Raw genomic sequence first — 12,698 nt, 5'->3', positions numbered from 1 at the left:
ATGCTTGATATACTAAAATTTTGAAAAACTATATGAAAGTGTCACACATCTAATAAAATGAGCGGCACTTTGAAAGATTGAATGTGTGTGTGTGTGTTTTTATGAGTGTATGCGATTGTGTCTCTGTGTCTGTGTGACTGAGTGTGTGTGTTTGTGTGTATGCGTCTGTGTGTGTGCGTGCATGGCCGGCCTTAGGGGGTTTAAAGCGGGCAAGCTTTAACATGTCAGTGGAACAACATTTATCCAGCGTAAAGTATACGAGCGTAGAGCTGCAACCTGCTTCATAATCTTTTATGTGGAAAGAATTGCAGATGCTGGTTTAAATCGAAGGTAGACACAAAATGCTGGAGTAATTCAGTGGGACAGACAGCATCTCTGGAGAGAAGGGATGGGTGACGTTTCGGATCAAGACGTCTGAAGAAGGGTCTCGACCTCAAATGTCACCTATTCCTTTTCTTCAGAGATGCTGCCTGTCCCTCTGACTTACTGACATCTGTGATTGATTCTGAGCTCTCATCCGTGAGAAATGTTCAGTTTAGCTTAGTTTAGTTTATTGTCACGTTTACATTAAGCACTGCTCTCTGGTTGCGGTAGGGTGATTCAGTTGCCTGATAACAGCTGGGAAGAAACTGTCCCTGAATCTAGTGGTGTGTGTTTTCACACTTCGATACCTTTTGCCTGATGGGAGAGGGCAGGCACGGAACTCGCTATCAAAATATGGAGGTGACCGGGGGACAGGGGAGACAGCCCAGACTGATGGGACACCAGTGCTGCTTCTCCGCGCTGGCCATATTTCCCGCAAGCCCAGGCAGGTTAACCTGGCGGGACAGGCACAGTTGAGCTGGGTTTAGCGCTGCTTCTCTGCGCTGGCTGTGGGCCTGGGGGTACAGCTCGCGTCTGACTCCCGACCTCTCTGGCCACCCGTGGGGGGGGTGGGGTGGGGGGTGGGGGGTACTCGGGTGAGGACGGGACAGCGCCGGAGACCCGGCCGCATTCGATCTTGGCTGTGGATGCGGCGCAGGTCTGTGCCACGTCTCCCCCCTCCAATCACCGCACTCTATCCTCAGTCCCAACCCCCCCCCCCCCACTCCTCCCTCCTCCAATGTTCGCGCTGAATCATCATGTCTCGCCCCCATTGCCTGCTGACCGACGTCTCTCTCGTCAAATCGACGTCCTCGATCAGCAGTCCCACCCCCACGGTCTCGCGGAAAACGGAGATATCACCGGGTTTTTAAATCTGGATTACATAAACATGGGGGGGGGGGGGGATGTCCCCCACCTCTCAAAACAGAGGGGGGACGTGTCCCCCCTGTCCCTCCCGGGTTTTCCGCCCTGGGAGAGGGGAGACGAGGGAGCCATCTGTCAAAAGGTGAAAAGGTGGAATGTATTCATAGGATGTTGGATTTTAAGTCCAGTGAAAAGTGTGCATAAAACTGTTAAACAATATGCAAACCATAGGATTTAGCCTCTGCTGTGCAGACTGCTTCTGATCAAGTTGATCAAGAGGAGGAATGTAACTTTAAATTATTGTGAGCTGGTGCTTTGTGTTGTTTCATTGCGGTGCTATGCCTTGTTACTGCTCATCATGACACCCCTCGTCTTGGATCACTGTTCCAGCCGTTTCCTTGCCTCAATCTACAAATACATTGCTTACTGTTGAATGGAATCAAATAGACAGGGAAGTCCCTGGTTTGATTAGATATTAGATTAGATATAATTTATTGCCACACAGCCAGGCTGGTGGAAATTTGGGTTGTCTGCAGCGATACAATAATAAAGAACACACAACCACAATAAAACTGTAACACAAACATCCACCACAGCATTCATCACTGTGGTGGAAGGCACAAAATGTGGCCAGTCCTCCTCCATTTCCCCCCCGTGGTCAGGACCAGAGTCCAGAGTCAGTCCAGGATCGGCTCTTCCTCACCGGAGACCGCGGCTTTAAGTTGTTGTAGGCCGCAGGCCGGCGGTCAAGATTTAAAGTCCCCGCCGCAGCCAGAAGCACCGTTGACTGCAGGGCCGGCGGTCGAAGCTCCCCTCCAGGGGTGATGGTAAGTCCATGCTGGACCCGCGGTAGAAGTCGGCCGCGGGCCGGCAGTGATGGCTTCTTCTTCCCCCGGGTCCCCAATGTGAGATCCCGGGCTGTAGACGCCGCGCCAGCTGGAGCTCTGCAGACCGCGGCTTCAGGCTGCGACTTCAGGTTGCCGGCTGCTCCGGGTCAGCGAAACGGAGCGCTCCCCTCCAGCGAGCCCCAGCGAGGGCTCACCCGCTCCACGCCGAGAGTCCACGCTGCGCCCGCCGCTGAAGCCCCGGGCGCGTCTCCGGGAAAGGCCGCGTCGATCCTTGATGTTAGGCCACGGGGGAGGCGACCTGGAAAAACTCACCTCTCCGTGGAGGAGGCGACCAAAGCGGTTTCCCCCTCACCCCCCCACACCACCCCCCACATAAAACACACAAAGAAACATTAAATACAGACTTTAAAACATACTAAAAAAATAAAAAAGGTTGAAAAACTGACGAGCTGCATGACATGGCTGCTGCCAGAGCAGCGCCCCCTACAATCCTCGGATCCTAATACTGTGCTGAATTCACTCATCTTGGTGCTGGTCTTTGTAGCCCATAGAGTAAGAAAACTTTAGAGGGGTCTATTGGGATTTTATCTCCTGATCCATGAAAGATGAGATTTGTTGGAAGTTTGTATAGTTGATTAATTTTTAGACTAGAGATACAGCGCGGAAACAGGCCCTACGCCCAGCGAGTCCGGACTGACCAGCGATCCCCGCACATCAACACTATCCTACACACACCAGGGACAATGTTTACATTTACACCATACCAATTAATAGTCAAACCTGTACGTCTTTGGAGTGTGGGAGGAAACCGTAGATCTCGGAGAAAACCCACGCAGTCACGGGGTGAACGGACAAATTACGTACAGACAGCACCCGTAGCCAGGATCGAACCCGGGTCTCTGGCGTTGTGAGGCTGGAGCTATCATGCCGCCCTTTGATGTAAATGGGGACAGGATCAGGCTGCCTCTGTGGTCAATTAGCTGAATTATTATTATCATCTGATGTTGAAACATGAAGCTGCTTCACTTGGATACATGGGCAGAATCTTATCACAACATGCAGAATTCTCAGGAAAATTATTTAAACACAGGGTGAAACGAGCAAACAGAAATGTGGGCTGAGTGTTGTGGTTAATCCCGATGTTTGAAGCATTGTTCTGTCTTTCCATGCAGCCGGTCCACAATACTACTGCGGATACACACAGACAATCTGGACGGATTGAGCTACCAGCCTGGTGACCACCTTTGTGTCTTTCCTGGCAACCATGAGATTTTGGTCAATGCCTTGATCAACCAATTAGAAGATCCACCTCCAGCAAATAAGGTCATAAAGGTTGAGTTTCTGGAAGAGAAAACTACAGCTTTAGGTAATTGACACACATCTGAGATTTCATAGAAAAATATCCGATGGCCTGGGCATAAACTATGATGATTTCAGGCAAGATGATAGGATCTCGTAAAGATAATTGGGCTGTTTGAGAGTTATTTTGGGGAACATGAGAGGTGCATATGCCCATCATGCCTGTACAAGAGTACTTGAGTCATACAAATCCTTTGATCCAGAGAATGATTCAACTATCAACCACTCATTTGCAATAATCCTGTGTTAATCCCATTTTAATCTCTCCACATTCCCAGCAACTCCCCTCAAATTCCACCACTCACCTACACACTAGATAAATTAACCTAGCAAACTTAGATGACTTGGAGTATGGAAGGAAACCAGACCATCGAAGGGAATCCCTCAAGGATACAGGAAGAATGTGCAAACTCTATGTAGAAAGCACGGGAGGTCAGGGTTGAGCCTTGTCATAATAGCTTCAAGGCAGCAGCTTAATTAGCTGCACTAATGTGCCAGTCCAATAATTTTAGTAACTTCTGCTATTTAGATTATACTTTACTAGCATTGGAGAGGCCTTGTGGTCAGAGGGAGAGGAGGAGGGACACAGGAGATCCATCAATGGTTCAGTTTGAAGAGTGTGACAAGAGATAGCTCCAGTAGTCGCTGCAGGCACGAGCAGCTCTGCATCAGTCAGCAACACTGGGTGAAACTTCATGATCTCACATGATGTGCCAAGTTGAGCACTGGACCAACAGAAGTCCTGCTCTTTCATTCCAACACTTAGGTTTAGGTAAGCTAATGGAAACAGGCCCTTTAGCTCACCAAGTCCATTGATGACATTAGTTCAGTGTTATCTCACATTCACATCCACACCCTATGCACTAGGGGCAATTTACAGAAGCCAATTGTCCTGCAAACCCGCCGGACTTTGGAATGTGAGAAGGAACCCAAGCACCCTAAGGAAACCCAATGGACAGAGGGAGAATGTGCAAACTCCAAACAGACAGTACTCAAGGTCAGGATTGAACCTGGGTCTCCAGCGTTGTGAGGCAGAAGCTCTACCAGTTGTTCCACTGTGCTGCCCTTTACACCACTATGCTACCCTTACTCATCTTAGCTCTCAGGTTATTCCAAGGTCTGAGTAGCACTCTGTACATGCCAGAGAGAGTCAACATTTTATTGATTAGGGTCTTAACTTACCCCGGAGATCCAGAATAGACCCCAGAATTTTGCTGCATGCTTACTCCCTCGGCTACCACTACATTAAGTCTTTGTGAAGTTGTTTTGCCGCAACAGCTGGAAGGCGTTAGGTTTGCAAGTAGGTGCACAATCCCCTTGTTGTGTATCTGTGTTCCTTCTCCTCTCCCCCAGCTTTACTTCAATCCATGGGCTCGGCCCTTCCAGGAATACTGACCAAAATCCCTGTAAGTGCAATGCCCAGAAAAGTAAATCATCCCTTAAGTTTCTGGTATTTATAGTGAGAATGGTAAGTTAATGTTTGCAGTTTGTGAAACAGAAGGAACAAACTCTTTCGTTCACACAGGTGTCATTGGCAACTGGTGTGATGAGACCCGCATTCCACCTTCCACCATCTCTCAAGCCTTCAAGTACTATCTGGATATCACAACTCCTCCCATTCCACTTCTCCTGCAGCAGTTTGCTCTCCTGGCAAAAGATGACCAGCAGAAGAAAAGACTTGAAGTTCTCAGTAAGGTAAATCCTTGCAACTTGGAAGTTAAACTCGGTTTTGAAAAACGAAAGGGTGAGCCGTTTGCTAGATGCCATATGTGCTCCTTCACATAAAATATTCCAGCATCCAAAACAAAGTCTAAATTTATTAGCTGCAATTTGAACTATTACTGTCTTGCATGCAGCTTGGGTAAGGGCCAACAAGGTGTGAAGAAATATCAAAATACTCTTGACAGGTATTGTTAAACTTAATCGATAGCCCAGTAAAAACATGGAGTGAAACCTCACTGTACTATGAAACTTCCTTAGGCAACAAAACATGCGGCAAGAGACTCCCTTAGGCAAGACAGCCTGTGTATATTGTGCCAACCGCACCCTTTACCAAATCAAATATAATTACCTGTTGAAATATAGACGAAGGGGATTAACTCCAAAGGTACTGACTAGAATGCTGGAGTTGCAGGATCTGGCTACATTCTCATTTATTTGACTTGACTTCGATATTTCCTCACTCATCTCGGACCCGCAGACCCTCAGCGTAGGAGCACCGCAAGGCTGCGTACTCTCCCCTCTCCTCTACTCTCTCTACACCAACGATTGCACCTCCACAGTCTCCTCTGTCAAGCTTCTCAACACGACACAACCCTGATTGGACTGATCCAGGATGGGGAGGAATCTGCCTACAGATAGGAAGTGATACAGCTGGCGTCCTGGTGCCATCGCAACAACCTGGAGCTCAATGCTCTTAAGACAATGGAATTGAGTGTAGAATTTAGGAGAGCTCCCCCTCCCCTCACCCCACTCACCATCATCAACACCACAGTCACATCTGTGGAGTCTTTTAAGTTTCTGGGAACCATCATCTCCAAGGACCTTAAATGGGGGGGGCCACCATCGACCACAGTCAAAAAGGCACAAGAGAAGATGTACTTCCTGCAGCAGCTGAGGAGGCACAATCTGCCACAGGCAAATGGTCCAATTCTACATGGCGATCATAGAGTCTGTCCTCACCTTCTCCATCATGGTCTGGTTTGGCTCAGCCACCAAGCACGACACCCGGAGGTTACAGCGAATCGTTCGATCAGCTGAGAAGGTTATTGGCTGCAACCTTCCCTCCATTGACGAACTGTATACTGCAAGGGCCAGGAAGCGAGCGGGTAAGATCATCTCTGACCCCTCTCACCCTGGCCACAAACTCTTTGAATCACTTCCCTCTGGAAGGCTATTCCAGATTGTCAAAGCTGCCACAGCCAGACATAAAAACAGCTTTTTTTTCCACGAGTAGTAGCTCTACTCAATAACCAAAAATCTGTAGCCTCCTTTTGCTCGGGTATTTTATTTAATTCACATGTTTAATCAATAATGTTTTATTGTTAATGTTTAATGTTTTATGTGTCATTCCTAACTGTCACTGTATGTCATATTGTCACTTGCGGGCGGTGCACCAAGGCAAATTCCTTGTACCCTGTATGTGAATACTTGGCCACTAAAGCTATTCCTTCCTTCATTCACCTTGTCAGTCCTTACCCAAGCTCCACACAAGACAGCAATACTTCAAAGAGCAACTAATAAAATTAGACTTTGTATTGGAGGGGTCGTACATTGACATGACCATGACTAACAATCTAACAAACACTCCAAAGCTTTAATTTCTCATTGTCTGCTTGTGCTTGCTTTTACAAACTGTCTTGTACTCGTTTTATTTTAATCTGATCCAGCAACAGGGCTCAGAGTTCTAGCAACTTTTAATTTATGACCATGTTTTGCATCGTAATGACATTGTTTAGTCTATGATGGATCTCACCTTTCAATAATCAATTAACTTAATGATAACACACTGGATAAGAGCTATGCCTTCCGTTGACAGGGCTTGAAGGAGTACGAGGAATGGAAGTGGTACAATAACCCAACCATCGTGGAAGTGCTGGAAGAATTTCCCTCTGTGCAAGTGCCAGCAACGCTGTTGCTTACACAGCTTCCTCTGCTGCAGCCTCGATATTACTCAATCAGCTCATCCCCTGACCTGTACCCAGATGAGATTCACCTCACAGTGGCTGTGGTTTCGTATCATACAAGAGGTACATGCATCAAAAGTAGGAGAGATGTATTCATCATTGCCAAACAGCTGTGCTTCGTAATAGTGTAATTTTAAGAGGACTGGAAATATGAATATTATGTTCATGGCAGCTTTGGGGAAGGGAACCAATCCTTAATGGATTATAGTCAAGCATGAAGGACAATGTAACGCCATCCAGGTTAAAGGATGAGGGGGGGATATCATTTAAACTTACCAAACAGTGTAAGGCTTGCATAGAGTGGATGTGGAGAGGATGTTTTCACTAGTGGGAGAGTCTAGGACCAGAGGTCACAGCTTCTGAATAAAAAGGATGTCCCTGAAGGAGATGAGAAGGAATTTCTTTAGTCAGAGGGTGGTTTAGTCAGCGTCATTGCCACAGAACGCTGTGGAGGCCAAGTCAAAGGATATTTTTAACGCAGATATAGATAGATTCTTGGTTAGTATGGGTGTCAGGGGTTATGGGGAAAAGGCAGGAGAACGTGGTTGAGGGGGAGAGTTAGATCAGCCATGATTGAAGCGGAGTATTGATGGGCCAGATGGCCTAATTCTGCTCATATCACTTATGAGCTTATGAACTTATAAAACCATCCATATGATAAACAATAGGAAACATTAAAGGGGCTGTCCCACTGCGGCGACCTGATTGGCGAGTTTAGAAGAGTTTGCCTCATACTCGTAGCATGGTTGACACGAGGTCCTAGGAGGTCTTTGTAACTCTCCTTCGTGCTTGAAAGTAGTCCCCACGTACTCGAGGCCTCAGCTATGTCGCAGCGTTTTTTTCAACATGCTGAAAAATGCCCGCGAGGAAAAAAAGGTCGCCATAGAAAAAAATCGATATTTTTTTACGCGTAGGTTTAGTCGAAGTAGGTCGTAGTAGGTCGGCATGTTATTCGTAGGTAATCGCGGGTAGTCGAAGATAATCGAAGGTAGTCGTAGATAGTCTTCCACATAGAAGGAGGTCGAAGGAGGTCTTCAACATGACACTTTTTCAAACTCTTCAAAACTCTTCTAAACTCGCCAATTAGGTTGCCGCAGTGGGACAGACCCTAAGCTGTTAAATTGTAATCCACTGCACAAAGAATGAACAAAGTAAATGATTCATGTATTGAAAGTCACCGTCCAATGAAGGCACGAATATAATGAGATGTTGATTTTATGTAACAGAGTGTGGTGATAATCCTCAAAATACAATGTTGGTAAGAGAATGTTGGTCTCTTACCAAGTTGTATAGTGGTTTGGCAGTGATCAGTCAGGTTCCTTCAACGTTCGACTTGATGTTAGCGCTCCCTGCCCTGAGGGACTGTGGTTGTTTTTGTGATAGAATGATTAAAATGAAAGAATATGGTCTTTGCGTGTGAGAGGAAATCAAAGATCTCAGAGAAAATTCCCGCGGTCATGGGGAGAACGTTCTAACTCCGTACAGACAGCACCCGAAGTCAGGATCGAACCCTGGTCTCTGGCATTGCAAGCGCTGTAATGGGCCTGTCCCAATTATATGATTTTTCAGGCGACTGTCAAGTCGTAGCCGGTCGCTGAAAAACCGGCAACTGGAACAGCGACTGGAACGGCGACTGCCAGAGTGACACACACACACACACACACACACACACACACACACACACACACACACACACACACACACATACACACATCGTTTCCTTCACCAGTCAGTTATGCAGGCGGGGGACAGGGCAAGCGGGGGGAACGCTGTCTGAGTGAAATTCACACGGTGCAAAGCCAATGTGGTACAGACACACAACACGATGAACAGGAAGGTTGGCGCTGTAATTAAGACGGTGAAAGCACAGTGTACGGGAAGGGTCACTTAACTCCTTTAAAAGGGGGAGGGAGAGGGGAGAGAGAGGGGGGAGAAGGGAGAGACGGGGTGGGGAAAAGGAGTGGAGACAACTTTTAAGGCCAGAGATACACGGCTGTGATGCTCGGCGGACATTAACATTATCAGTCGGTTATCCTTGGTTCTGAAAACTACTGTTCACAATTTATTTTCCCCAATGAGCCAATGAGCCAATGAGCCAATGAAATTCACCGGTCAGCACAAGAATTCTCGCTACTCTCCATGGCGACTTCATTCAGGTCACCAGAATGAGGCCGCGACTATTTCCGAGAATGCGGGAACTCCTCACGACCATGAAGGTGACTCCCCGGCAACCACCCGCGAACATGTGGCCACCATGTAGCGACCGCACGGTCTCCTGTAGTCGCTTAAAAAGTCGCCTAAGTGGGGCAGGCCCGTTAGGCAGCAACTCTACCGCTGCACCACCGTGCTTCCCCTGGTTGCGCAGCAGTAGATTGACTCATTTTTGGTCTGCTCAATGGCTGCCACCTTCAGCCTCAACACCCAATCGGAGGAGCTCATAAAAACATAATAAATTGGTGAATGATATTTTTTAAAGTAATTAGATTGGTTTGCACCATTGTTTTGTTCATTTAGATACAAGCACACAATCAGGGGGCAGGAGTAGATCATATAGACACAGTGAACTTTTATCTCCTGTTCTGTATTATGTTTACATATTCTGTTGTGCTGCAGCAAGCGAGGATTTCATTGTCCTCTGGGTCACATGATAATAAAGCTCTCTTGATTCTTGAGTTCCTCTTGTTCCTGCTACCATTCATTATGATTGTGGGTGCATGCTCTGTCTCAATGTTAGATTGCCACTCCCTACCTGTGACATTTCAAAATAGATGTAACACTCCATTTACACAAAGGAAACAGCTGATACATGCTCCAATATCTTTAAAAGTAGAAATGTGTGGGAAGGAACTGCAAATGTTGGTTTAAACCGAAGATAGACACAAAAAGCTGGAGTAACTCAGGGGGTCAGACAACATCTCTGGAGATAAGGAATAGGTGACGTTACGGGTCGAGACGTTACGAGTCTCAACCCAAAACGTCACCTATTCCTTTTATCCAGAGATGCTGCCTGACCCGCTGAGTTACTCCAGCTGTTTGTGTCTATCTTCTCTTTACAAGTAGACCCTGACAATGAGCTGTTATCTTTGTTTACAGATGGTGAAGGATCGTTACATCATGGAGTCTGCTCTTCGTGGCTGAACAGGATAGACAGCGACGAAATGGTGCCGTGCTTTGTCAGAGGGTAATTAGCTTTCGAAAAGGGATGAAATTTAACAGTTCTCTGAAGTTCAGAGATTCTTGCAGCACATTCTTACATGAATTTGGAAAGAAATGTTGGCAAAGATGTGTCAGACTTTTCTTTGTCTGTGTGTGCGTGTGCGTGTGTAAGCACAAGCAAAGATGATAGAGCGACCTCTATGATCTTTGAGCACAAGGGTCTCGACCTGAAACGTCACCTATTCCTTCGCTCCATAGATGCTGCCTCACCCGCTGAGTTTCTCCACCATTGTTATCTACCTTCGATTTTTCCAACATCTGCAGTTCCTTCTTAAACATCCCTTTTCCTTGGTTACTGGGTCCAGATAGGGTGTCAGAGTGTCTAAGCACTGTGAGTGTTCACTGCAGTAACTGTGGGTCGGTGTAGGCTTTACTTTTCGGGGGAGTGGGAAGCTGACCATTTTCCAGTCTTCCACCTGTCCTCCAATTGATCCAGCAGCCTTACAGCAGCCTGAGCCTTTCACAGTGTCTAAATGGAATCACCCAGCCTTTGCATTAACAGAATGCCTCCACTCCAAGCACCCAATACACTCAGAGCCATAGAGTGGTGGGAGGCCCCATCACACAGTGTGGATGGGGGGGGGGGGGGTGTGGATGAGGGATTAGGGGGGGGGGGGGGGGGGGTGGGGGATTAGGGGGGGGGGGGGGGGGGATGAGGGATTAGGGGGAGGGGGAGGGGGGATGAGGGATTAGGGGGAGGGGAGGGGGGATGAGGGATTAGGGGGAGGGTGAGGGGCGATGGGGGAGGGGAAATAGGGGGGTTTGGCAGGCTTCAGTGAGCTCCCTCTGTGCATCTTTAATGGACTGATAAATGCAGTGATGTGCCTCTTACATGTTAGAATAACTAAGTGACCCTTTCCCTTGATTAAAGGACACAACATTGGCATTGCTGATATCAGTGTTGGCCTTGTGTGAATACCTATTCACTGGGTGACTTATGAAACCGCTCCTGGTGCAGGTATTCGGGGCATTAATAATTGCACTTGAAAGGATTTTCTTTCTTTTGTGCACAGTAATGAAGATACCGACTTGTTTAAAAAAAAGCTTTAATGGGATATAAGGGAAAGTGACTGGATGAACCTTTGTTAACAAATCCATTAAACCATTAAGGGTGACATGCAGTTTTATGATCAGGTTATTCAAGATCTCACTGTTTGTCCCTTTTAATCACATAAAAAGAAGATAATAAAAATACTTTCAAAAGGCCTAGACTAATAGTTTTCACGTTTTTAGATTAAATCTTTCATCCCCCATCCTCTCTACCATGAACCTCTTAGTCGATGAAGGACTTGAAGGAATATGGTTACAAGCTGATGAAAAGGACTAGTTCTTTACTCTTACTAATACTCTATTAATTCACTAATATATCTATTCGTGAATTAGAAGGGTATTCTTAAACCAATTGGTTATAATCAAGAAATTAATATGCATTTTATTTAAATTTATTCCACTTATCAACCATCACTAAACTTTGCTACAGTATGATACCACTTTGATACCCACTAATATAGTAATTGGTTAAGTAAGTAAGTAAGTTTATTGGCCAAGTATTCACATACAAGGAATTTGCCTTGGTGCTCCGCCCACAAGTAACAACGTGACATACAGTGACAGTTACGAATGACTCAGAAAACACTAAACATTAATAATAATAAAACATTAATGATAAAACACCATTGATCAAGCATGTGAACCAACAAAATACCAGATCAAAGCGAGGCTACAGATTTTTGGCTTTTGAGTAGAGCAACTACTCGTGGATAAAAACTGTTTTTATGTCTGGCTGTGGCGGCTTTGACAGTCCGGAGTCGCCTTCCAGAAGGAAGTGATTCAAAGAGTTTGTGGCCAGGGTGAGAGGGGTCAGAGATGATCTTGCCCGCTCGCTTCCTGGCCCTTGCAGTGTACAGTTCATCAATGGAGGGAAGGTTGCAGCCAATAATCTTCTCTGCTGATCGGACGATTCGCTGCAGCCTCCAGGTGTCGTTAATTGAACAGGATAGACCCATATCTGTAATTGCCATGACCCATATTTGTTAAATTTGCTTGTGCTATTAATTTTAAAACTTCATCAAATCAAATTAGCGCTCTTTTGTTATTATATTTATTTTATTATTATATTTTTTTTTTTAAACACTTAACCCAAATGCCTCCTGTAATCCGTAGCGAGGACATCATCAGCTTGTGCGAAGTCCTTTCACATGGTCCTCTGCACATCTGAGGTCAATGACTTGCCAGTTCAGAGGTACAGAAGATGAGCGAGCTCCATTAGAAGTTTGATGTGAGGTATAAGTGCAAGGAACAAGAAATGGTTCTTGAGGATATTTATACCTCTAAGCAGTTGTCAGTCAGGCAGTCAAGACCA

At 46.2% G+C, this 12,698-nt stretch overlaps 1 protein-coding gene and 1 long non-coding RNA gene across 3 annotated transcripts in view; one reads left to right on the top strand and one right to left on the bottom strand.

Moving 5' to 3' along the window:
- Positions 1 to 12,698, top strand: part of nos1 (nitric oxide synthase 1) — a 127,444-nt gene that overhangs the window by 99,447 nt on the left and 15,299 nt on the right. For both annotated transcript variants that reach the window (XM_033043108.1, XM_033043109.1), the window contains exons 20-23: positions 3,248 to 3,441; positions 4,960 to 5,129; positions 6,973 to 7,183; positions 10,214 to 10,301. In XM_033043108.1, the coding sequence (XP_032898999.1) occupies positions 3,248 to 3,441; positions 4,960 to 5,129; positions 6,973 to 7,183; positions 10,214 to 10,301 (663 nt within the window). The remainder of the gene's footprint in view (positions 1 to 3,247; positions 3,442 to 4,959; positions 5,130 to 6,972; positions 7,184 to 10,213; positions 10,302 to 12,698) is intronic.
- Positions 3,187 to 4,836, bottom strand: LOC116987238. Its single transcript, XR_004415672.1, has 2 exons — positions 4,617 to 4,836; positions 3,187 to 3,416 (listed from the first exon to the last, which is right to left on the bottom strand). It is a non-coding gene; the product is annotated as an uncharacterized LOC116987238 (long non-coding RNA).

This window comes from Amblyraja radiata, chromosome 25 (genome assembly GCF_010909765.2).
Source record: "Amblyraja radiata isolate CabotCenter1 chromosome 25, sAmbRad1.1.pri, whole genome shotgun sequence".
In the NCBI taxonomy this organism is placed as follows: Eukaryota; Metazoa; Chordata; class Chondrichthyes; order Rajiformes; family Rajidae; genus Amblyraja; species Amblyraja radiata.
The sequence above is the reverse complement of the archived record's forward strand: the minus strand, read 5'-3'. Positions and strand labels throughout refer to the sequence as shown.